The 25,586-nt window shown below is 55.7% G+C and overlaps 2 protein-coding genes across 3 annotated transcripts in view; one reads left to right on the top strand and one right to left on the bottom strand.

Annotated features, from left to right (window-relative positions):
• Positions 1-25,586, bottom strand: part of Rsph14 (radial spoke head 14 homolog) — a 98,722-nt gene that overhangs the window by 3,413 nt on the left and 69,723 nt on the right. For both annotated transcript variants that reach the window (XM_060369365.1, XM_021646069.2), the window contains exon 5: positions 1,112-1,337. In XM_060369365.1, coding sequence (XP_060225348.1) covers positions 1,112-1,337 — 226 coding nt within the window. The remainder of the gene's footprint in view (positions 1-1,111; positions 1,338-25,586) is intronic.
• Gnaz (G protein subunit alpha z) overlaps positions 5,887-25,586 on the top strand; it is a 48,689-nt gene continuing 28,989 nt past the window's right edge. Inside the window, exon 1 of the mRNA XM_021646068.2 lies at positions 5,887-6,119. The gene's annotated coding sequence lies outside the window, so the exon portion shown is untranslated. The remainder of the gene's footprint in view (positions 6,120-25,586) is intronic.

Below are 25,586 nucleotides of genomic sequence, written 5' to 3'. Positions count from 1 at the left end.
TCTCCGAACTTTGAACACCTCAGAAGACACAGGCATTTTACGGGAACACTGTCTGGGAGACACATCTGGCGGCCGCCGCTCTGTGATGCTGTGAGGCCATTGGCTTTGGGGGCCATTGGTCTTTACCCTGGGGTGATTTATCAAGGTCACACCTGCAGGGCTGTCCTGAGTTTAACTACTCAGGGACACTAGGTGGGTGCTAGTTCAGGCACTGAAGAAGGAGCCGGGTTTTAGCTTCCTCGGCGATTGACGCTTGCTGGGGCACATTATCTAGCCGCTGGTCCACAGCAGGGAACAGGAGAAACTCACTGCATGGGTGGCACAGTAGGGGGAGGGGTGGTAAGGCTGGGGGACCTCTGGCCAGAGACCTGACAGGGCTGACTGTGGGTGGGTGTGGGAATGTGCATGGTAACAGTAACAAGCATTCAGAGGAGGCATCCAGGCCCGGGAACAGCAGCCTGGCCCTCCAGCAAGACGCCCAGGACTTATGGGATGGCAGGGCCTCCCCTCCCCCTCATGCTGAGGCTGGTGTGGCCACCGGCAAAGGGTTCCCCTTAGGACACAGGACTCATCTGTGCTTCAGGTCAGGATTTAGACAGTGAGCCTGTGAACCAAGGCAAACAACTAGAGCTCATGCTTCCATCCGGTCACCTCAAAAGGCAGACAGCCAAGCTGGACCCCGTGGTGCAACCTTCCCTGGCACTTGTCTAACCAAACCGTTGACCTTAATAGGCAATGCCTGGCCACCACATTATTGTTGTTATCACTGGAGTTCATCTGCTTTTCTTCCCCGTGGGGAGGTGACCAGTTAGCTAGGTGTGTCTGAGATGCGAGTGAGGGAGTTTGCTGGGATATGGCTCAGCCTCAGGCCAGGCACCATGGCCACTCACCGTGATGGAAAAGGGTACACTTCTGAGCCACTGCCCTCCTTTCCCCAGGACGCAAGGAAATTAGAGGAAGTCTGCTTGGGTGCGTGCCCTGTGGCAGACACGGCAAGGTGAAGCCTCACCACTGGTCTACAGGTAGGCCAAGGGTAGCTTGATGGCCCTCTCTGACCCTTGGCAGAAACCTACGGAGGTGGTCCCCTCAGCCAATGCAAAACAGGCCTCACCTGATGGCGATGAGCGCCCGAGCAGCCTTGCTGCGGATTTGGGGGGACTCGCTGAGGAGCTTCTCCTTAAAATAGGGCACAGCCTGGCTGTCAAGGGCCTCGCTGGCATCCTCCCGCAGGCACGGGGCCAGGGTGTCCAGGATGAGCTCCTGAATGTATTCGTCCTCCGTCTGCAGCTTCCAGACCAGCGAGGGGATCAAGCCGCTGCTGACGATGCCCCGGGCACCTGCGGAACAGGAAGAGGGGCTAAGGGTCCTTCTCCCCCGCCCCCCAGGGCTAATTGCCCTGCCTGGGAGAGGAGAACTGGAGAGGAGTTCACAGATGCAGTAGGTCCAGAGCTAGACCTGAGAAGTGACCAAACACAGAAAGTTCTTTGACTGAGGTGTGCCTCCAAGGCATCAACCATGGTTGAGTGGCACAGCGGCCTGAGAGACTGCAGCTTACTGCTGCAGATTCAGGCACACAGAGATACCCTCCCCTCCCATACTGTTATGGGCTGGACAGAAAATATCCCCAAAGGTTCGTGGGTTTTTAAAGACTTGATCCCCAGCAAGTGCCTCCGTTGAGAGCTGATTGGCCCATGGTGGCGTTTACCCTGTCAATTAGCCTCGTCGGTGATTTAATCCGTGATGAGTTCCAAGCTGAATAAGCTGTTAGGAGGCGGGGTCCATTAGAAGCAGGTCACGAGGGCCTTGCCTTTGAAAATTCTGTCTTGTTCCCAATCACCACCTTTCCTGCCTCCCACCCTCCCCCTCTTTCTCTCTCTCTCCTTGCCCCAGCCTACCCAGAAGGCAGGCGGCTCGGCCCTGGCACGGCTGCCACCATGATGCTCTCTAACGAAGCCACGTGAACACTAGGACTGAAGCCTAGACGACCATGAGCCAAAGCAAAGCTTCCCTCCTTTATGTTGCTTTTTCTCAAGTGTTTTTGTCACGGGTAAAAGGAAAATTAAATTTTCCCCAGAGTGGTGGCAAAGCATGGCATGTCCTTTCATATCCAGGCTACACCAAGGCTGCGGGAGCCTGGAATAGAGCCTGAGAGAGAAGCCGTGGGGCGTAAAACACTACCTGCTGTCCCCAAAGGATCTGTGTCCCCATCTGAATGTGACAGGAATCCAGACTCTGGCCAAGGGCTTTTGTAAATGTCTGGGCCTGTGTACACACATCAGACAGTAATGGGTGGAGGGGCCAGGCTGGAGACCTCAAGGCCTACCCCGGCTGACCCACTCTGTCCAGCTCGGCTCCACGTCCTAAAGGTCCCACAACCTCCCCAAAACAGTGCCACTAGCTGGGTAGCAGGTGTCCAGTCACACGAACCTGTGGGGAGCATTTTGTAAGCAGACCATAGGGGTAAGGGTACCAGAAGCACAGTGAGAGGAGGCCCCCCCCTGCCCAAAAGCAAGGCCTACCCCTCTCCTTCTGGGGAACCCGGAACCAGGCACAGACGGCACCCGGAGAGCCCCAGGCTTTCCCAGTTCACAGCAGTGAGAGGGGAACAAAGGGGAGCTCTCTTCCCCACAGCACAAGGGCCACCTGGGACTGCTGCCTGGCTGCAGGCCCCTCTTGCCAAGCCTCTCCGGCAGCCCACTGTGCCCGCTACAAAGCCTGCCATTGCCCCTGAGGAGGTGGCCACCAGCAAATGTCTCTCTTTAGGCCTCCCCAGCTAAACCCTCTAATTTACTCTAGAGAGGCAAATGAACAGGTTAATTAGCCTAAAGGTCTCTCAGTGCCAATTAGCACCGGGGAATTTCCTCTTCGAGGGCATCACCCCCTTGCTTTGCTTTGCTTTGCTTTGCTTTGCTTTGCTTTGCTTTGATTCCTCTGGTCCCTGAGGATGGCGGGTGACGGGTGATGGTGGCATGGGGAAGAGAGGCGGGGCAGGGACCTCTGAAGCTCTAGCTGCTCCTCCTGTTCCCTGATGATCCTTGGCTCCTAGGGCCCTTATCTGGCTTCTCCCTGGGGTGTCTGGGTGTAGCAACTGGCTCTGCCCATTAGTGCTCAGGGATCTCAGGACGGTTCAGGGAAGCCACTTTCCCTCTGGTTTTCTTTGCTTGTTTTTTATTGACAACACAGACTTCCAAAGCCTAGATTTGATGCCTGAATGTGTCATTTCCCAGCTGTGTGACTTTGGACCTAATCTCTGAGCCTGGTTTCCTCAGCAGGCCCAGAGAGCAAGTCTAATGCCTGAGGACTTGCTAGCCGAAGGCAAAGCCAGGACCCCCCACACCTCAGATTTTGTTTCTCAGGCATCTGTCTCCAGCTACTGCTCCAAGACTTACCAGGCAGCAGGACCAAGACTCATTTCGAGATGGTGGGGGTTGGGAGTGAATAAAAATAAAGTTTGTGTCGGGTATGTCTCCTCTGGTCATTTGTGCTGTTTCTTTTCAGCTAAGAGATGGGTGATGGGTCCAGGGGCAGTCTTGCATGTTAAGATGGGGTTTGGGCTGCACGGACCCCAGAGAAACAGAGTACAGAAACCCAGCCGGCTGCCACGGCCGGAGAATCGGTGAGTCCTGGGGGTGGAAGAGGCGGAGCACAGAAAGAAGCCAGTCGGGAGAGACGCTATCCCTAAAGGCCAGGCCCTGGGTAGCTGAAGATCGAGGGAGGAGCAGGACAGCCCTAGCTCACACCGGGGTAGCGGGCAGGCTACTTAGAGAGCCAGCTAGGGGCAGGTCACCAAGGAACACGTGTCCCTGTGAGTCTATCGCTGCAGCAGGCTCTACCCTGCACTAGGGACTGCCTGTCCTCAGTTTGTGCTAGTCAAGATTTTTTTTTTAACCTGATTATTCCCAGTGACCCGGCCCACGTGGTCTTTGAGTCCACGCCTATTGAAAATAATATAATACTCAGCCACTGCCTTCTCAGATGTAAAAAGCTAATCTTTCTCTATTGTTTTTGTTGTTGTTGTTGTTGTTGTTTAATTAGTTATTCACTTAACATCCTAATCGTAGCCCCCTTCCTTCTCTCCACCCAGTCCCATCCTCTCTTCCTCTTCCCCCCTCTCCCCGCCCCCCATCTCTGCTGATTCTTAAGCCAACCTCCTCAGTCTCATCAAAAGGCCTGTAGCTGGTTGTGACTGTTCCTGGTCTCCTTCCATATCCAATAGGTGCCAGTGTGAACAAGCTGGGTTTTCCCGGCTTCTCAGGGGACCTCACATCCCTTCAGGCCCACCCTCGAACTAACTTCTCTCTGATACCCGGCCACACTGCCCTTGCCATGGCTCCGGCCCAAGCAACTTTCTTCGAAAAGCTAGCCCAGTGCATGTTGCTCTCCTTGCCGTATGCCCCCGGAGCCCCGCTGAACTACCATAACAACACAGCTATTAGGGATGGGTGATCATGCTGCTTTTCCAGCCTCTGCTTCCAGAGTCTTCTAAAACAGCGCGGAGCTATATTCTAAAAGTATGCGCCACGCGGAGGCCGCCACTCTGTGGTCGTTGCCAGAGTCAGGTCCAGGAGACAGCAGCCAGCCTTGGCGTCCCGTCCCAGGGGCTAGCCTCTGCTCCATAAGATACCCGGAGTATCTTAGAGAGTAATCTAATTCTTGCATTGGTTTCGTCCTCTGCAGAGGGCTGAGCTCTGACCCCTGAACCTGCCATGCAAACCGTGTCTGTCCAGCCCCGATCACTTACTAGGGTGTATTTCCTGCATATGTTGACCCTGTGAGGAGGCAACAGTAACCCTGTTTGACAGGTTAGCTTCCTTGGTCCCTTCTAGGGAGCAATAGTGTATGAAGTGAAGGGTGTCAAGGTTGGCCTGAGTAACCAGCACCTGTCCCGCAGCACGTTCACAGGTGGGCTGTCCCCCTGGGGTATGCAGTACGACTGCCCCCATTTCACAACCGAGCAGATACTCCCAGGGGACGGTGGGATGATGTCCTGCCTCCAAAGCATCCAGCTGGCAGGCACCAACGCAAGGCCATGGCTCCCACCTCATCTTGGGCTCTAGGACACACACCACGCTGAAAGTTACAAGGATGGAAAGGACAGAGAGGCACTACCGTGGTGACCCCTGGCCTTTCTTGGGCTGGTGTAAAGGTGACCCCTGCCAAGATCCACACACGGGCTCCTCCTGATACCGAGAGCAGACTCTCACAGCCTACACTTAGGTGCATTTTGCCAAGGGTGTGATGTCTCCTGTGTAGTCTCCAAAGGGGGCAGGCTTCACTGATCTGGTTCCGAGTCTCTCTGCTGGGAGGCTGGAGCGGGGGAGGGAGGAGGGATTCCAGAAGTGCCCCTACGTGCTGCAAAGGATAGCAGGAGAGAGGACAAACGCCACGCCGCGCGAACCTCGCCAGCTTCACCCTAATATCAAGGTTTTCACGCGCCCTCAAGGATTGACGACAGGATCCAGGGAAGCCAGCAGGGACCCACAGTACTTGGCAAAGAGACGGGGTGGGAGGGCAGGTTTCCAGGGCCGAGCCCAAACCCCACTGAGGTAGGGCCGAGAAACCAGGGTGCAAGGAAGCACGGTTACACTGGTCTCGGGGTGGGTTCCCCAAGACGCTAGAAGTGCCTTCGCTGAGGCTCGGCGCAGTGCAGTGCCACCGCCGCTGGAGCCAGCAGCGCGTGCAGGACGGCGGCGCGCGCACAGCCGCGCCCCGCCCCCGCCCGTCGCTATTGGGCGGTTTGCGCGTCCGTCGGCAGCAACCTCCCAATGGAAAACGAGCCGGAGCTAGCGGTCCGGGAAGGGGGGCGGCGCGTGGCGCGGGGCAGGCAGGCGGCAGGCCCCGCCCGCGGTTGGCCTGGCAACGGGCTGCGCTCGCGACTCCGCCCCCTGCCGGCGGCGGCGCGGTGCGGGGCGGGTGGACCCGCTGGCAGGCGGCGCGGGAGGGCGGAGGAGGGAGCCGGCCGGGGCGGCGGAGCGTGTGTGCCACCCGCGGACCGGTCACGTCCTGGCGCGGGCGCCGGAGCCCGTGCCGTGCAGAACCAGGGCGCCACAGCCCCGCGACGCTCGCGGCCCCGCCCCGCCGGGTGCAGCTCGACCGACGCACGAAGCCGCGCCCGGGAGGTGAGTGAGCGAGCGCACCAGCGGCCCCGGCGCGCACAGCTGAACCCGGGGCTGGGGGCGCGGCTGGGGCGCACCCCACCCCCACCCGGGCCGGGGCCTTGGGGCCTTTTGTGCTGGGGACCCCAGATCTGTTGGGCTGTAGGGGTGCAGAGACAGGGATGCCCCGCCGCGTAGGGGAGCCGCGAGGGTGGGGTTGTCTGCGAGGTGGACAGGGGGTGGCCACGGTCCAGACAGGTGCCTGGGGAGGGAGGAGCGGTGGCCCAATAGCCCTTGGGAAGGGAGGCTGCCGCCAGATGAGATGGGGCTAGGGGCGCGAGGATGATGTGGGACCACTGCATGCCCTGAGCAGCTGTGGCTGCGGAAGCAACGACGCCAGGCGAGGGTCTCCATCCGGGGGTCCAGGGGTGCAGACCGCCGCAGGTGTCAGGAGCTCGGGCGCTTTGCCTTGGTAGGACGGGAAGAGAAGGCCCCGAGGCCCGCTACAGCGACTCGCTGTTCTCGGTCATCGCTCTTGCTGGGGAGCAGGTTCCTTGGAGGCATTTGGAGCCAGAGATGAGTATCGACCTGCTGCGATTGTAATGTGTCCCTGGCTCAATATTTTTTTCCCTTAAAAGGCGGCGGGGTGTTTGGGGAGGGGTGTGAGGGCCTCTGGCCGGGATCCTGCGGTGGATCTGTGGGGGCTTTGCCTTTAGGGAAGTGCTGAGCCTGTGTGGATGAGGACAGCAGGAATCCGCCTAGGCCGAGAATTGGGGATCCAGTTACAGAGAGGAGGATGGGAAAGCAGTGCCAAGTGAGACCAGGGTTCCCTGGAGTCTGAGTCTCAGGGTGGAAGGGCCAGGCTGGTAACTGAGGTCGCCTTGTCTGGGGAGGGGATTTGGAGCAAAATACCTGATCCTTGACAGACTCTTTTCTGCCCAAGTGGTTTCCCTGCCGTAGGAATCATCCAGTTCTGCTAACCTGGCCCCTGTCTAGAGGAAGCTGCTTGGCCAGATTCAATTAAGCAAACATTTACTGAGTACTGGCTCCCCTGGGCCCGGTGCTGAGGTGGAAGGGTGGGAGTGGACGGGGCCTGCCCTCCCAGGACTGATTCACCTTCCTATGGGGGAAATATGGCTGTGCTCTGATGACCAGGCCTTCCGTGCGGTGCAGGGGGGCTTGGGAGGGGCCTGGGAGAGAGATACCCCAGACTTAGGTCAGACCTGCCTGTGGGCAATGTGACATTTGAACTGGAGCTTGAAGGACACCGGCTCGGTCAGAATGAGCAATGTGGGCAGAGGGGAGAGAATGAATGGAGGCTCAGAAGCTGGGGCAGCTGGGTTGGGTGAAAACACAGGGTGTATTTGGGGAGGAGTCAGGGGTTAGGAGGGAGAGGTGGGTGAGAAGCCAGAAAAGCACAGGAAGGGAAGGGGACAGAGGCACCGTGGCGAGACACCATTGCTTGTTAGGCTGTCTGAGTGACCACCACAGCCTCCATGTCTACAAAGGGGGATGGCTCTGTGACCCTGGAGCTGAGTTGTGTTAGAGAAAGAACTTGGGAGACCTGAGAGGGCTCCTGGCCTCTGGACCCAGGACCTCCCTTGCAAGGCACTTTATGCCTGGGTAACCAACCTATCCAGTCCCCTCCTTAGCCACGATGAAGCCACCCGCACTGAAGGAGGCCAGTGTTTTAGCTGGTGAGTCTGGAGTAGGGAAGGTTTGAAAATGAGGACCATGGTAGGAGGGACCATTGAGGGACCCAGGAAGCTGCAGAGGGCTGTCCCGCGCTTGGATGATGTCGTGCCCCTTCTGTTCGCTCTCTCCTCTGGGCGTGAAGGGATGCTGGCCTTGCTGGAAAACTCTGTGTGCTCCTCTAACACATGCTTTTTTTTTTTTTATGAGGCATGCAGAGACAAGGTTCTTCCCCCTTAGAAGGCCGATTTCATCTTCTGCCCTAGATCTGTGTGCTCCCTTGGTCCCAGAGATGTTTTTGGTTTCTGTCAGAAGGGCCTGGTTCTTACTCATCTTGGTAGTGTGCCCACCGTCAAAGATAGACACACACACAACTCCCCCGCACACACACACACATCGGCTGTTGGCTGAGGCTCAGGGTGTCCCGGCAAGAACACAGCCTGCCTGCCCTCATGGGGTATATGGTCCGTGCCTCATGCCTGGTCCATTCCAGGGACCTGCCATGGAACTCAGGCTTTGAAGCATGGAGGATGGATTCTTTCTCTTATCCCCAAACTCCTAGACGTTTTGGTACCTTATGATTAAAAAAACAAACAAAAAAAAATGTCTCAGGCTGTATCTCAAGAGATCCCATGGCGAGTCCAGCAATGTCTGGGTGGCCGAATCCAGACACCACTGCCAAGAGCTCCCTGCACACAGGCTGCTGGGAGAGAGTCATCTTGCAGATAGCCTGGGAGTGTGCCCCGGTCTACCTGCCCAGTAGTCTGGCATGTGAACCTGGATGGTAGTGTGCTCATGTGAACAAATGTGAGCGTGTGCTTCCTCCCAGGGGTACCAGGACCGAGCAAGGACTGTGAGCCACCCCACAAAAGCCTCAAAACACCAGAAATGCTGGGTGGCTGCAGAGGTGTGCCAGCCGCTGCTGACCGTGGCTTGCTCGTGAAGGAAGCAGATAGCCCACTGCTCACCTAAAACCCCCAGGAAGGAAGCCCAGGGTGGGTGTGCAAGGCTGGGGCCACCTAGGAGACCCTGAGCTTGATTTAAAGGAACATGGGCAGGAAAAGTGCACAGGAAGACACCAAAAGTTACCTCCAGGCAGGCAGAGACCACACTGTGCTCTGTGTAGCCCTAGGAGGGGCCAGGAGCACCTAGGTTCTCTGCTCTAGAGCCATTAGTCAAGAAACCATGGAGACAGGCCCTGGTCCTGTGGCCTCTAATCCAGACTCATCTTCCCTGAACCGTCTTGTCGTCATCTGGAAAGGACTAAGAATGGGTCCCCACATCAGCCATCCACTTTGATTATGTCCACAACTGGGGAAGAAGCTCATGAGAAGAGGCAAGGAGGTGGTTAGTTTGATGCCCACCTGAGCTGTATAGCAGGACCTCGTCTCAAAAATAAAGAGCGGGGCAGGGGGCAGGAGTCGGGGGGGACAGGGGTGGGGTGGGGGGAGCCAGGAGGCTGGGGAAGCGGGCTCAGTCAGCAAAGTTCTTGACACTCAAGTGTGAGGGCCTAATTGCCAGGCGGTGTGGCTCACACTTGTAATCCCGTTGTTGGGGACGGGGAGTCGGAACAGGCAGGTCCCTGGGTCTTGCTAACCTGGGCCAGCATAACCTAGTCAAGACTCAGGCTGGTGAGAGACCCCTTCTCAGAAAACAAGGTGGAAATCCGAAGAGGTGCAGTGTGTGAGGTTGTCTTCTGTCCTACACACACAGACACACACACACACACACACCACACACATACACACACGTCCACACACCACACATAAACTTGCTCATAGGTACGTGTGAAAGGGCAGGTAGCAGGAGCCCAGTATTGGCATGTGGGAAGGGTCTGAGGACTGGATTGGGTGAGGCGCACACTCTTGAGTGAGAGGGCTAGGGCGGGTTAGAACAGAGAAGGAACCGGGACCTGTTGGGCCTTTAGAAGTGCTTGGCTCTGTTGGGTGTAGAGCTCTCAGCGGGGGGTGGGGGGCGGGGGGCGGGGAGGGGAGTCAGCAAACACCAGGGAGCCCTTGGTCTCCTCCCCACCACCAAAAAGCAGTGGTAGATAAGTGAAATAAAAGCAGGCCTTGCTAGGACGAGCCCCCAAGGCCGCTTGGGGCAGTATTTCAAGTGAGGGGCTGCTAAACCTATAATGGGGGGGGGGAGGGTGAAAGAGGGGATGAGAGGGCGTGAGTCAGATGGCAGTGCCAGGGTGTTATCTGAGCCACTGGAAGGATGCAGCTGGCCCTGGCGAAGGAAGGAGACTCATGAGGACTCCTTCAAGAGGAAGGGACTGCGGAATCTCTTCCTCTTGATCTGGCAGGCATTGACCATATCGTAGTCAGAGCGAGGTCAGTGGTGACAGCCTGGGGTCCTTGGCATCAGAGTGTTTGGGAGGCTGCAGGCCAGTGAGGTCCCTGAAGTTCCAAGATCCTGAGGGGATGAACCTGGAGTTGGAGGGCTGGGAACCAGTGAGGTTCCTGCTCCACTGTGACGGTCCTTTAGGAAGCTGGATAAATGCGATAAATGCTGGGACCGGAGCATCAGAAGATCTGGCATTTGTAAGCGTTTCAAGATGGCTGCTGCGTAGCCTTAGGCCTGACAGAGGGACCCCACCACCGCCTATTGGTATGCCTGGGAGGCCGGCCCACCCACGGGGACCTGCAGGGACAGTGCTGGGCTGCAGTGGGCCGAGCACAAGGCCTAACAAGTTGGGCTGTGGCATGCCCAGTGCAGCCCTCTGCCCCTTTCTTCTTTTACCTGAGTGGGTCTATGAGCAGGGTCAGGAGCTATGCTGTGATCCTGTCTTGGCTCTCCTGGATCCACACATTAAGGATTGCTCCCTAGGAGTTACCGTTTCTTCCCCTCCATCGTTTTGTCCCTAGTGGCTAGCAGCCACTCGGACAGCTGGTAGCAGGAGATACATAGGTCTTAGGCCCGGCCATGGTCGGACATTGGGCAGGTGTGGCTGGCGGCTCCGTGCAGAGGCTTCCGTGAGTTTTTTCTTGTTCATTTTCTCCCCCCCCACACACACACACACAGAAGCTTGCTACATCACAGAGTTTTGAGTTATTCACTTCTAAATTAAGGTATACCTCTCTTTTAGAGACATCCCTCGAGAATCCATCAAGAAGTGCTAGGAAGCTAGACTGTCAAAAGCCACAGTGCAGGGAGGGGCCAACGTTCCCTCCAGCAGAAATCAACCAGAAGTACATCTTATCCCAGGGGCTCTTGTGGCCTGTGGCCATGCTGGTAGGGCTGTGGTCAAAGCGAGCCTTTGAGAGGGAGACCCCTTCCCCTAAGACCGGGAACTGCCAAGACAGGATTCCTGGATGGGCCTGGCCCGGATCCTGATCCCTCAGAGAGGGTACCCTGTGAGCCGTGGGTGCTGTGGTCCTCTGCTGTACTTTTGGTTGGATGTGTTTAGAATGACGCTCACATTTCCCCAGAGCTCAGACATGGACCTTCTCGAGGAGGAGACGCCAAATATGCCCTGGATTTCACAGCCAAGTACCTTCCGGGGGACAGGAAGTGTTCCTTACCTACCCCTCCCACCACATGCTCGCTCACACACACACACACACACACACACACACACACTCAGTACTGTGAAAGAAGGTCCTGGTTTTGCCTCAGTTTTAGTTGAGGAGACTGAGACCTGGCCTGGGTAGGATGGGGGGACCTACCAGTGCCTCAGTGGACTCCGGAGAGCACCGCATTTGCCAAGCCATGATCAGGAAGGGCATAGAGGAACCTGGGATTCTCCACAGCATGGGGGCCTCTCAGCTTCCTCCTCTGTAGACTTTCTCCCCAGTTGGCCACAGGGAGGCATGTTGGAGGCTGCCTGACTGGACCTGTGGACCTGCTGCCAGCTCACGGGCTCTGGCTTCTGCTGCAACCAGAGTGCTGGGCTGCAACAAGCCCTAGGCATTTTCCATTCAGCACCCTTATCCCCCTTTTTCTGGCTTTAATGGCTGGTGAGCAGAGTACAGCCTTGGGACTGCACTTCATTCCTTAGCCCTTCACCCTTTGGGTCCTCAGTTTCCTTTTCTCTAAAGAGATGACAGAAGTAAGCAGACTGTGGAGATCCTTGTGTGCTAACCCCAGGGCTCATCCCCTGAGGGGAACTGAGGGTCCAGGTTGGTCACTCAGTGGAGGAAGCATCAGCTGGCCTCCTCAGCCACCATGGCTCTGCTGCCTTGGATCCTGCCTAAGAAGAATGTTTTCCCCTATCTGCAGGGCAGTTCTGACTCCTGGCCTCAGCGATGCAGGCCAGGTCTCTCCACGGGGCAGAACGGGCCCTGCAGTTGCTGCCATGTTCCCTCGGGTTCTCACAGGGCCACATACAGGGAGAACTTTCACATCACTGAACCCATGCCTGTGCCAGGCTCACCGGGCCCTCACCATAACCTCATTCACATCCCGACTGTGGCTGGGCCCCTCCCACTTCTCTTTTTCTCCTCAGCAGGCCCCGTCGTCTGACCTACTTGTTTCATTTACTTGTTTCTTTATTGTTTCTTGGGTCAGAATGAAAGATGTATCAAAGTCTGAGGCAAGGGCTTTGTGTGTGTGTGATCACCTGTGAGAAAATGGCACCCGGGAAGCCTGTTGGTGAGGAGCGAGCTCTGGCGAGTAGATGCGCCTAGAACTGTCCCTTTGAGTCCCTTTTATGCAGAGGCCTGGCACATGCTGACTGGTGTGGAGAATGGTAGCCCAGTCTAGCCCTCTGCCCCTAAGAGAGAGCAGCTGGGCCCCGGCCAGCCTGGCCATGCTTCACGTACCAGCTAGACACAGGTCAACTGCCGGCTTCTGACACCCAGTCAGACACCTCAGATGGACTCCTGGTCCCCTGGTGATGCGGCGAGCCTCGTGCCTCAGTGGGACCTTGATCAGTCGAGGAAGTGGAATTTATGTAGAAGTGACACACAAGAGGTGAATCCATGGGAAACTGCCCTGAGGGGACAAAACAAGGTCCTGATGGAAGGAAAGCAGCAGACACACAGAGTCAGTGGCCAAGTGGCCTTTCAGGCCAGGTCAGCAGGACTGCTGGGAGCAAGAGGTACTGGGACACCTCCCATTTCCCATCTTTCCTTCCTCCCTCCCTCCCCTCTTCCCTCTCCTCTCTGCCTTAATTTCCCCACATTTAGTGTTTATTTGCTCATTGTTTTTTGTTGTTGTTGTTTTATAGTAGTAGGGGTGGAACCCAGGCTTTGCCCAGACCAGGCCTTTGTTCACTCTAGGCAAGCATGCTACAGCTGAGCTTCCACACCAGCCCTCCTCGTTTTTTGGGTTTTGTTGTTGATATTGTTTTGTTTTTTATCGGGGGATCTGGGCTGAGTCAAAGGTGAGAGAGTTTTCAGTGTCCTATTCCAGATTCAGAGCGGCTGCCGGAAGCATGCCGTGGAGCAGAGGATTCTCAGGCTGTAGCTCAGAGGCGAAAGGGTCATGGTGGGTTAGGGGTACCTATAAGTTCATCTGGCAGGGTGAAACCATGCTTGCCAGCAGCTAGCCAGCCTGCTCTTACAGTCTGTCCGTTGCCTATCAGCTTTTACTCATCTCCAGATCTCTTTACTTGGGAATGTGGCCCTGTGGCCCTGACACCCCCCACACGCGCGCGCGCTTGCACACACACACACAGAAGAACTCACCTACCTCCTCAGCACTTTTCTCATTGGCATTGAATGTCTCAAAGCATCTTGGCTGTTGTTGGCGACTGTCCCTTCTCTCCCTATGATTGCTGTCCTGCCTCCTCCCCGTCCCATAGCAGCCTCACCGTGTAGACTGTGTGAGAGTGAGTGAGTGAGCGAGCTAAGAGAGGTCACTTAGGGAGACCAGGGCTCCTCCTGTGCATACATCTCATTCCGGTGTGGAACCCCCAAGAGGCCTTCGTGTTTGTGTGGACCAGGTGGCCATGGGAAGAGAGCACTAAACTATAATTTCCACAGGAGGTGCTGCACAGTCCCAGAGGACAGAGAACGCCCTTCATTGCTGGGGGATCCCCTGATGGTTCTCCTGGGTGAGGGTTGTCCCGGTACAGCCTTTGTCCCAGTGCCACGGGTCCTGGAGCCTCATGAGAGGTGGCTTGTCCTGGCGTGGTGGTGTGTGCCCTTCTGCCCTGCACCCATGCTAGGGCTGGGTAGGCAGAGCCAGGGGAGAGGGAGGCTCGGGGTCAGGAGAGCAGTGGTGGCTCCATGAGGGTGCGGTTGTGCTGACTAAGGCCTGCCCCAGGACTCCCCCCCCCCCCAGCCCCACTCTTCAAGGCCTGTCCTCTTAAGCCTTACCTGGCCCAGGTGTGTGCGGGCTTGGACCTGTCACACCCCGTGGACTGGCTTCCAGGAGCCTCACACCCATCCTGGCCAGTGAGTGTGGGTGCGGACGGCCTGTCCCCAGGCCAGACACGCCCTACAGCAGCTGCACCCCTCACCCACTCTGCTACCTTCGATATGTACTGCAAACATATTTCTTGATAAATGCCGGGAAGAAAAATAATTAGAGTGTTGCCTCCATTATCCAATTTCTGATTAATCAAACTCTCTTTGTCCTCGGCCAAAATCTATTCATTTTCCTTAAACACTGGGCTGGTGCCAGGCATCGATTTCCTCTGCGATAACACCACACGAGCGCGCGTGCACACACACACACACACACACACACACACACACACTCACACTCACAAATGCTCATTGCCAGCCCTGCCCTGCCCTGTTCTGTAGCAGGGACTGCACAGAGGCACTGACGGGGTCACTCTTGTGCCCTGAGTCCACCTGCCTTCTCCAGGGAGCCTCCCTCCTCCCTCAGCTTCTGGGGTTCCTCCACTCACTCCACATGCACATACTTGGTATCAGATTATGGGTATGTTCTGAGTCAAGATGCATTATGGGCCCCTGGCCCTTAGTCTCTAGAGCCTAGAGATGTCCCCGTCACTGGCACAGGAAGAAGGCCAGCACCAAGGCAGGGAGAACAGGCCAATGGGGTGGGGGGGTGCTTTGGAGCAGTTTGAAGTAGATATAGGGAAGGCAACAACAAAAACCAGCTTCGGAGAATGTACAAGAGAGGATGTCCCTGGCCCTAGAACTAGGGACTCACCAGCAGGGGGAAGGAGCGCTCAGGTGTCCCTTCTCCCAGCCCTCACTCAGTTTTGTGCTGCTTACACTGCTGACCACGACAGGAGAGGTCATGATACCTTCCGTGAGCGACTCAGTGACCCGTTGTCGTAGAAGGAAACAGTACTGCGAGGTAGGAGCGTCAGGTATTTGGGTGATTGTTTTCATTTGTACATGTGATCAGCAAGGAAGAGACTTCTGAATTGTGATGTAGGACGGCTCTCCACAAAATTGTACAGGCTTTGACAAAGGAGAGACTACGGTACCGATGCCTGAGTTGAGAGGGATCCCGGCGTGACAGAGATTAGCAGAGGCGGTGAGCGGGGGTGGGGGTGGAGGTGAGGAGGCAGTTGGAGATTGCCCCGTAGCAGAGCTCTGGGCCCTGGCATAGCCGTGACCCCTGGCTCTCAACTATAATGGACAGAAAGAAGGCTCCGAGCACAAGAACAGAGACCCACTGCCTTATTTCTAACCAGAAGCCCTTCGCTGCTGGCTGAGCACCAGGTACATGGGGCTGGTGACAGCAAGGACACCTTCGAGGTCAGTCTGTCCAGGAGGCAGACTGAGCAGATTAAGCGCAGTGACCAGGCTATAGGGTTAGAAGGATAACAGAAGGGCCCAGGCCTGGCCTGAGGACCTGAGGACTGTGCCCTGTCAGAGAGGGAGCAATGGGAAAGTACACGGAGTGTGTTGTGGAGGCCTTAGTGCTCCCAGGACCTCTTGTTCATGTACCTACACTGTTACCTACTGTATTCCCACACCCGTGGGTATCTGCAGCAGGGTCCTGGAGCCTCCTTTCCTGGAAATGCCTGTGATGATCAGGCTCTCCCTCAAAGTAGGGCCCTTCCCCCTCCTAAGCTCCCCTTGAGGTCAGTCCAGTATCCTTCCATCTTGACAACGCTAGCTTCTCCCTAATCCTGTCCTGAGTCCCCCACTCCCCTGAGTTTTTCCTGGGTGTTTTTCCTTTCACTGGCCATAGCACAAAACATTCCACTCAGCCTCTACCTCTTTTTTTGGTTTGGTTTTCAAGACAGGGTTTCTCTGTGTAGTAGTCCTGGCTGTCCTGGAACTCACTTTGTAGACCAGGCTGGCCTCAAACTCAGATACCCATCAGTCTCTGCCTCCCAGTGCCGGGATTACAGGTGTGTGCCGCCACGTCCAGCTAGCCTCTTCCTCTCAAGGACCCCATCGATGTTACTGTGCAGGTTCAGGAGTAACTGGAGGTGTAGGCTCTGGTAGGAGCAACCTCCTGCTGGATAAAGAACAGATACAAGGGTCCCAGGCTGCTAACCTCAGGCAGGTCTCAGCACTGACAGAATGCACATTCCTAGACCCTTCTCAGACCTAAGGATCATATCAGAATATGCACCCGGATCACACAATATCTGTGTGAGCTGAGTCTGAACACAGGAGTAAGCTTAAGCGGGTCCAGAGGAGGGCCATGGGACAAAGCCAGGAAGAAAGGGGAAACTGGTAGATAGGGGGTGCATTTCACCTTCCAAATAGCAAGGAGGAGAAAGGGGCCTCTCAAAGGAGCCATGCTTCAAAACTCACCTGGAGAACTTTGGGGAGCAGGGTGAGATTATGGGTGTCTTGAGTAAAGACAAGGGCAGGAATCTGCAGAGGTCCAGTACAGTTCCCAGGGAACTGATTAAGCCAGTAGTTAAGCCGGTGGTGGTGGTGCACGCCTTTAATCCCAGCATTAGGGAGGCAGAGGCAGGCTGATCTGCATGAGTTTGAGGCCAGCCTGGTCTACAGAGTAAATTCCAGGACAGCTAGAAACCCTGTCTTGAAAAACAAAAATGAACCAAAAAAAAAAAAGAAAGAGCAGTTAATCTTCCCCCAGGCAGCAGAGCATTTAATATGGCTCTCATTAAAGGCCCTACCTCTTGGCTGTCATTTTTTTTTTTTTTTCTCCTTCTCTTCTGTAGGTCAAACTCTTCATTTTTATCTCTACAGTCCTGGCCAAATTTCCTTCTGAGTCAGTGCTCTCAGTTGAAGCTATCACCTCTTGTCTGGTCAGCCTTGGTGGCTGTGGGCCAGAAGATTACACATGTGGCCGGCCAGAGTCACAGGGACACAGGAAGGGGCCTCTCATGTCACCTTCCTTTAGCAGCAGGACACTAACAGTCTGCTGTGACCTGCCCAGCCGTAGCAAAGCTGGGTGAGGGTTGGGTTAGGGGGCTGTCTGGGGGAGGGGCACTGTATGTACACTCCTATACTTCCTAGTATCAACTTGGACTCTAGCTTCAAAATGAGAGAGAGAGAGAGAAAGAGCTTGGAGGAGGCAAAAAAGGGGGACCTCCTGCCAAATTGCAAGGTTATGAGGGCAACATGGAGAAGCTAACTCAGTGGCCAGAGCCTTATTGACTTTTGAATGGTTGGAAAAAAAAAAAACAACCCACAAACATAGTCATATTTTCCTAGCCAAATCAGTAATGCCCTGAATATTCTGTCGTTTTTCGGACATCAGCAGGGTTTGTGATAAATGAAATGCAAAGTCATTTGCAAGCCTTGTTGGAAACTGGTGGGCGGAACCCCCTTCCCTCTGTCATCTACTCCCTGAGGTCCCTGCTCTCCCTGTGAGGCGTGCCGTGCTGGCCCGTGTCCATGGCAGCGCCCGGGACAGCAGGTGGTCCTCAGGCACCCCTGAGTGTGAGTCAGCCGTGTTTGTCCCGAGTGTGTTTACACCAGTTGTCCTTATTATAATTACGTCCTTGGCTATTCCGTAAAGGAACAGAAGATGGGTACGGAGGGGCTTCGGCAGAAATCACAGAGGCCGCCGGCGAATCCTCAGAGGCCGGGTGTAGTCTGATCTGGTGTGGGTGAGACAGTTTGGTCGGGCCCTGGGAGTAATAATGACCGAGGGATCAGGCAGCAGCCGCCTCCTCCCACGTGGGTAGTGGAGAAAGGGGACTGGGTGTCACACGAGGTGCATGGCCGCAGCTGGGCAAGGGCACTGCTGGCAGTGCAGGGTGGACCTGAGCTTTGGTATCTCTACAGCGAACGAACACACATCTGTACCGAGTGACTTGGTCCCGTCCTTAGCCCTTAGCGCTCTTCCATCAATCCACTCTCATCTCTGGTGTCAGTGCGTGGCGACTAATGGGGATTAGAGATGTGTCTGTAATAACCTATTACATAGAGGGCGGGTCCCGGCCTTACTGGTGCTCACTTGTTCGTTTGTTTGACTGGGGGATAGCCATCGACTTGAGAAGATGTGAACTGTGATCTACCGCACGAACACGGAGCCACAGAGACAGACCAAGGGTGGGAGGGGACTGTTATGTTTTAGAGCTCCCGGGAAAGGTCAGCCTGAAAGCCCGTCCCTCCAAGACAGGAGGGACAAAGGATTCTTAAAAGTTGCTCCAAGCTCGGTAGGAGTGTGTAGGGGCAACCTGAAGGGAAGAGGCGCTTCTGGCATGGAGAGTGGGACACAGGTCCAGGGGCCCGTAAGAGAGGCGGGGACCAGGAGGAGGGGACAAGGCAGGGCTCAAGGAAGATGGTGAGAGGGGTCATAGGCAAAAAGGGGGAGGAGAGACCAGGGCAAGGGGCCAGGGGTGGGGCAGAGAATGCAGAAAGGAATATGCAGTGAGGGCTGGACAGGGATGGGGGGAGGCACCACTTAGGGGCTAGAGAGTCAGGAAGGGAGAGCATGGAGTGAATGCCCAGGAACCAGGTAGAAGGGGACGCGGGGCAAAGAAGCACCTAGTACGGAATACGGAAGGTGTAGGAAGCAGTTAAGGGTAGGGGCTTTGGGAAGAGGACTCCTGCCTCGAAGGGAGGAAAGAACTAGAAACTGCTAAGTTTGGGGTCTCTGTTGGACAGGCCTCCTTACAGGAAAGACAGATGAGTCACCCATCTAAGGAGGGTATACGGGAAGCAGGAGCCAAAAAGTCAGGGAAGCAGATAGAGGGACCCTGGAATCTCCCCAGAACCAGATCCCGGAACACCCAGGGGTGTCCACGGACCAGCAGAGATCTCAGGGCCCAAGGCCCATATGGACTGTTGGTGTGTGACCCCTCTCCTCCCTCCTAAGCGAGGTCATGTTAGGTAATGTGCTCCGAAGGGAGCACTGAGAAGCTTTGAGCTCCGTGCAAACATCTTTTGGTTTTGGTCCATCTTCCCATCCATCTGCTCCGCAGATCTTTTCACAGAGCACCTGCTTTGAAGGAAGCAGAGCTGGCGGCTGGGGGATGGGGGTAGAGCAGTAGCCCAGACAAGCCCACGGCGGGGAGAATCACAGGGAAGACCGCACCCACAGTGTGATCAGGGAGGAAACCTTGGGAGGACCCAGGATCCCTGAGGCCAAGGGGAATGCCAGCCTGCCCTTTCTTCCTGGGGCAGGATCCGATACGAACAGGGGTGCCCGCCTTGCACGACAGAAGAATGTCCCGTAGGCAGAGTGGTCCCGAAGAGTGTGAAACAGAACCGGGAAGGCAGAAACTGGTTGGTTTTTGTTTGTCGGGAGACATTATAGGGTTACAAGGAAGAAGAGGTACAGGCCCCATCCCCACGAGAGCAACTCCTTGGAGGGATCGCCTGCCCTGTCTTTAGTCCAGTGTCACTGGCATCAAGGCAAGCAGAGGTTTCTAATCTCCTTGGGAAGATACGACTTTTCTGTCTCAAAACACATGTTGTCTATCAAAGGCCTAAGTGAACTATCAGACCTTTCCTGCAGACAGTCGCGGTGGGTGAGGGAAGAGGGGTGGAGGAGGCCAGAGCAGGCTGTTGCATGCAGGTGGCTGGATCCACACGCTCACTGCCACCACTCGGCCCCGGGCTGAGAGCTGCCCTTGACTCAAAGGCCCAGCGAGAGCTGAACAGCCACTGTTCGCAAAGGCCCTTCCAGCGAGAACAGGAGGAAGTGCGTGTACCTGTCATCTGGGGACGTGTGGCTTCAGCTCTGCCCCCACTCGCTCTCCAGCTCACACTGACTGCGCTCAGCCTTCCCAAGGTGCTATCCGCTGGGCACCTTACACTGGAGTGTAATAACGCAAAAGTGCCTCTTCCAAACCCAGGGAAAGTGATGCTCTGGGCGCCTGGCGATGCCTGTGGTACCCCACATGGCATTCATTCCTGCATGGCCCTCCCCAGGAACACTCAGCCCAGCCGTCACAGTTTCCTACCTAGTGTTGGCCTCCTCGGGAGCCGCTCACGTTTCCGAGGGCCACTCCCAGACTTTGAACCCTTCCTTGTTGGTATGGGCATAACCTGCAGGTGGCCAGCAGTCCCCTTTGGCCGTGAGATCAGCTCAGGACGTCGTGTCTTCAGCCATTCTCCCCCAGCCCTGTTCTGTAGCCTTCATCATGTCCCTACCACCACAGCGCTGATCTGTGTCGGGAATGGTCTGGTTACCTTCCAACCAAAATGTGAGCTCCTTGAGACACAAACTCAGCCTGCCCTCTCTGTGTCAACCCCTACCACTTGGCTTGGAGCAGAGCAAACCACAGTGGGGCTCAAGTCATCTGAGAGTGGAGAGCCTTAGGCCCAGGCCCAGACCTAAGATAGGCTGAGCAGAGCCTGGAGGGGGTGCTGCAAATCATGCCAGTGCAGCTAAGGAGAGAAGGAGTCAAAGGGTGCAGTGTTGGTACCACAACCCTATAATCCTGTCCCCTAGATGTCTCAGCAGAGAGGGCCTCTGAGACACTGTACATCCCATTTGCATTCCCAGAAAACAGTAGCTCCAGGGCCTAGCTTCTCCAAGCAAAGGACAGAGGCCACCAAGCCCTAGGGGGTCCTGGGCTGGCCTTTCATGTGAGGAAGTAATCCTCTTTTACATCTCTCAATCTTTCTCCTTGGAGGAGAAGATTGCAGTTTGGTGGCAGCGTGGCTCCCCCACCCCAATCCAGCAGGCACTAATCCTTGTTGTTTAGCAAACAGCCAGTGACCTCGCCTGGCCCCTCTGCAGGCCCCGGCTGGCAGCGGCTCCTTCATTGTTGTGTATTCTGGATCATTTCTATGAGGAACGGCTCTGGCTTTCCACTTCAAGTTCTTCTTCAAGTATACAGTTAAGTTTAAAAAAAAAAAAAAAAAAAAAAGATAAATCCATTTCAGGACAAACATTGCAGCAGGTTATACCCAGATGTGGTCAGATTAGGCATGCAGCGGGGGGGGGGGGGGGGGGGGCGGGGTACAGAGGCTGGGGTGACTAGAGCTGAGTCCTGTGGACTCCCCTGAGAGGGCCTTTACACTTCTACAAAGTCATAGCCAACCCCCGGGCTTACTCTTAACATGTGCAGCCCACAGACAGGTGTGGGCTGGCACTATCCATGTCCGCCAAGTGGACATCTGTAGCCACAGGCTTCTGGGCCCCATTTCTGTAAGCACCTGCTTCCCCTGGAGGAGGCATGCCCCTGCTCTAGGGGAGCTTACACAAGGAAGCCCTGGCTTAGACCCAGCTCTTTCCCCCCAAGCCCACTGTCTGACCTCCCAGGAACAGCCCGAAGGTGTCCTCCTTCTGTTGGAGAATGCACACAAGAGAAATGGACTCATGAAGAGTCTATGGGGACCCTGGACTGTGACCAGGCCGTCATAGTAACAGGTGGGGGCAAGAGCGCACTCAGATCTGGCTAAGGTGAACAAGCCCATAGCCATGGGTCTTGGCTTCTCTGGTCCACTAGGGTCCTACTAGGGGAAGGCTGGGATGGTCAAAGGAGGGCCAGACAGCATGCAGGCCCCTCCCGTGGCCCAGTCCTGGCTTCATTCGAGCAACCTAGTCAGGGCTGCTCTGCCTCATCAGAAAAGGAGTAGAGGAACGCACAATGTCAGCTGAAGCAGAGAGCATGCTTTTAGTAAGGCAGGCGTGAAAAGGCAGGAGAAAATGTTTCCTTCTTAAGAAGGGAGGAAACTGACTATCAGCGGCAGCCAGGGGCACAAGCTCTTCCGTTTTCTTCAGTTTCTGAAATAAAGCCATGGTGGGTGTCCACTCGGGGACTTCAGTTCCACGGGTAAGCAAGAGGGCCCAGGGTTTGCCAGTGTGCTCATTAGAGCATTCACTAGTTTTTGACACAAGGCTTGCTGTATAGCTCAAGCTGATCCAGAGCTCATGACCCTTGTGGCTCAGCCTGAGGGCTGGGACCAAGCGTCTGAAGCCACAGGCTTCTGGGCCCTGTTTCTGTAAGCGTCTGCTTCCCCTAGAGGAGGCATGCCCCTGCTCTAGGGGAGCTTACACAAGGAAGCCCTGGCTTGGTTCCAGCTCTTTCCCCCCAAGCCCACTGTGACTTCCCGGAGACAGACACGCCCACAGGCCAGCCCAAAGCTGTCCTCCGCTGTTGGAGAATGCACACAAGAGGAGAAATGGATTCGTGAAGAATCTCTTCGTGGTGTGTGTACCACCACGCCCAGCTAAGAACTCATAAAAAGAGATGAAGGCGCTCTGTTGGCCTGGGAATGCTCCTGGCGGGTGATTGGGCACCCAGTAGTGTGTGAACTGCCCAGGGCCTGCCTTCGGGAACCTCAGATGCACTGTTCCCATTCGTCCTTTCAGCCTGATATATGGACTGGCTGCGGACCTGGAACTTCCCACTTCTGCTTGACAGCCTCATGTGAAAGGAGGGCCTGGTGAGCTCAGCCTGCGACCTCTGGGCCAGCCTCCCTCTGCCCCCTCCCTTTACCACACGTGGGTACCGAGGGCGCATAGGAGGCTGGCAGCGGCCAGAGGGCATCTGAAAAGTGGATAGAGGGTCTGGGCAGTGCTGAGGTTCATTCCTGCCTCGGGAATACTTGACCTCCCTGGGAAACAGCAGAGCAGGCCAGGGTCAGGCCGGCGCAAGCAATCTGAGCAGCTCCCGTGGCTTAGGAAAGACTCCATGACAGGGACTCCTGATTACCTCAGGACCTGTGACCACCTGTGCTGCTGTTCCCCGCAGGAGACACCCAGGCCAGGTTTTCCGATTAGGGGTGAAGACAGTGGGAACCCTCATGCCCCCAAGGGGTGTGGTATTGGGGACACTTAGGAGCCCAACCAGGTGTTAGAATGCGGCTTCGCTGCCTTGATGTATTGTGGGCCTTGGCTACCCACAAGCTTTTTGGGGTTCTGCTCACTGTGGCTAACAGTCTTGGGTCCTAGGTAGGTCCATTTCTCCATCCACTCAGCCTGATATAAACCCTCAGGGAGCTGAAGTCTCTCCCCAGCAAGTATCCCTATGCTGAAGAGAAGTATCTGCGTGCAAAGCCATTGCTGTCCTGGATCACCCTTTCTGGTGGGCAGGTTCAGCATGAGGCAGGCTTTCCTGAGAGACTAGTAGGGATGGTAGCCAGGGGTCTAGACAGGTCGTGACCAGGCTCGTGAGAAATTAGGATGAGGCAGTGAAAGAGCCCCGCCTCTATGCTGATAGATAAACCTTCCCACCCTAGAGTCAACTGGCTTGGGAAAAGACCCTTGGGGACTCAGGTGTGAGCTGCCTTTCCAGTGCTCTTGTGGAGGAGGCCCTGAGAGGAGAGGAAAGCCAGGGGTAGAGGCAACCAGGCGCTGGCACAGCCCAGTTCTGCCTTAGCAGGTTCTGGCTGCCATGGGTATAGGTGTTGCACTGTCGGGTCCTATGCCTGGGGCAGGGGGAAGGGCCAGCATCAGGACCTATAAGCTATAGGCTTAGACCAAGGAGAGCAAAGATAACTGGTATAAAGGGCGTCCAAGATACAAAGATCCTGGGAGAAATGACGCTGTGTGGAACTGTGTCTCAGGCCTGGCTCGGGGTTGTCGCTCAGTGTCTTTTTCTGGACAGAGAGGCCGTATTTAGGAAGCAGCAGCAGGTACGGAAAGTAAGCTGGTCACGCAGTGGGCAAATGCCAAACCCAGAGACTCTGGAGCAGCAGTTCTCCACCTTCCCGAGGCTGCGACCCTTCAATACAGTTTCTGGTGTTGTGGTCACCCCCAACCATAAAACTGTTTCGTGGCTACTTCATAACTGTAATTTTGCTGCTGTTATGAATTGCAGTGTAAATATCCGATTTGTGCAGACTATCTGATGTATGACTCCCCAAAGAGGCCTCGACCCACAGGTTGAAAACCACTGCTCCAGACTCGGGCAGGTAGAGAAGGTCTTAAAAGGAGACGGTTGGCATGGACTCAGAGTTCCGAGCCTGGCACTGGCAGGAGTGAGGGCTTTTAGAGAGGAATCCCTGAGCGGAGTTAGGGTTTGGACTGCACACTAACACGTCTCTGTACAATAGCATGATGGAGGCCAGCGTGGAGCTTGTGAAAGGCCAAAGAAAACTGCTGGGATGGGCGGAGTCACCATTGTGATCTGCACGCCTCCAGCTGTGTGCATCTGGTGAGGTCTGGGGTGGATTTGCTGATGCTGATTCAGCCCACACGTCTATACTGACCAATAGAGTCTGTGCTAACCGACACAGCCCACACATCTGTACTGAGGTCCCACACTACAGGCAGAGCTGACTGTTCCCAGGTGTGCCACTGTCTGCTCTCCACTAGCAGCCCTGGCCCTCAGCTTTGCCTGACAGTCCTTGGGATGATCCACGCAGCCACCATTCCATCACTGCCATGCAGCTTTGGTCTCACAGAACACCCCCGCCACTTAGCCCCCCCCCCAACCCCCATGTCACAGCCCTCTCACCCTGAATCCACAGACAGGCACCTTCCCCAGTCTGTTTTAGCCCAGTGATGTCATCCAAACCTTTAGGCTTTGGCTTGCCATTGGACCATCCCTCCAGCTGTCCTTCCAGCCCTCTCCCCGATACCTCAGCCTTTGCTCAGATGCCTGCCTGTATGCCTCCTCCAGCTCATGCATGCTGTCATTTGTCACCTGCTTAGAGGCCAGCCCTGCCCACCGCCCACCTTTGCAGACCTGCTCCCTCTGCACTCCACCTTTGACCTTGCCCTCCTAACAGGAGCTCCATTCTCACAGTCAAGCTTGGCTCCTCGTCCCCCACTGTTGTTTCTGCTCTGCTTATGGCCTGAGTTCTGTTATTGCCAGAGCAGACTTAGAGGTTTGGGCTCTGCCTATTCAGTCCACAGGCACCGTAAGTTCCAAGCTCAGGGCCACAGCCTATCTTCAGTGTGAGACTCCGCTCCGGCTGGTTTTCCCAGCCCCATTCTCCTCCCTGGCACCGCAGCTGGCCCCTCCTGTGCATGGCTCCTTGCTTTGAGGATACCAGGATACTGTGTGGAAACTGCACATGGTCACACACCTACCCCATCACATGGAACAGCTACACAGATACGCCTAAGCAGAACACACACACAAACATGCACAAACATACCAACACATACACATGTCACTGTCACAAACATGCACCTGCATACCTAGCTTGAAACCATTTCTTCTTCTTCTTCTTTTTTTTTTATTGAAGGACAAACCAGAACAGCAGCTAGGCCTCTCATTTGCCACACCCCTCCCTCTCACCTTGAACGTTTCTTGTCTCTGATGAGGTGCTTTGACCTCTCTTTAGATCCACCACTGTGGAGCTCATCTCTCCTGTCCACACCCACACATCCCAAACCTTTGTACACACGTCTCGTCTCCTCTGCCTCCTACTTCTGTTATTTCTAGCCCTACCCAAGGGCATTGTGCTGGTAGATTTTGGGTGTCACCTCTGGGGACACAGGAACAGTTTCTAGGCCAGGAAACTTCAAAACATGTGGTCCTCACTCAGCCGCCACCTCTGGCCAAAAGACCCCGGGTAGACCCAGAGAAAGGGCGACAGGAACCCCACCTCAGAAGGTAGGACTGGCTGAGGCTCCATGTAG

This window comes from Meriones unguiculatus, chromosome 16 (genome assembly GCF_030254825.1).
Source record: "Meriones unguiculatus strain TT.TT164.6M chromosome 16, Bangor_MerUng_6.1, whole genome shotgun sequence".
NCBI classification, from domain to species: Eukaryota; Metazoa; Chordata; class Mammalia; order Rodentia; family Muridae; genus Meriones; species Meriones unguiculatus.
This window is presented reverse-complemented; position numbering and strand designations above follow the sequence as displayed.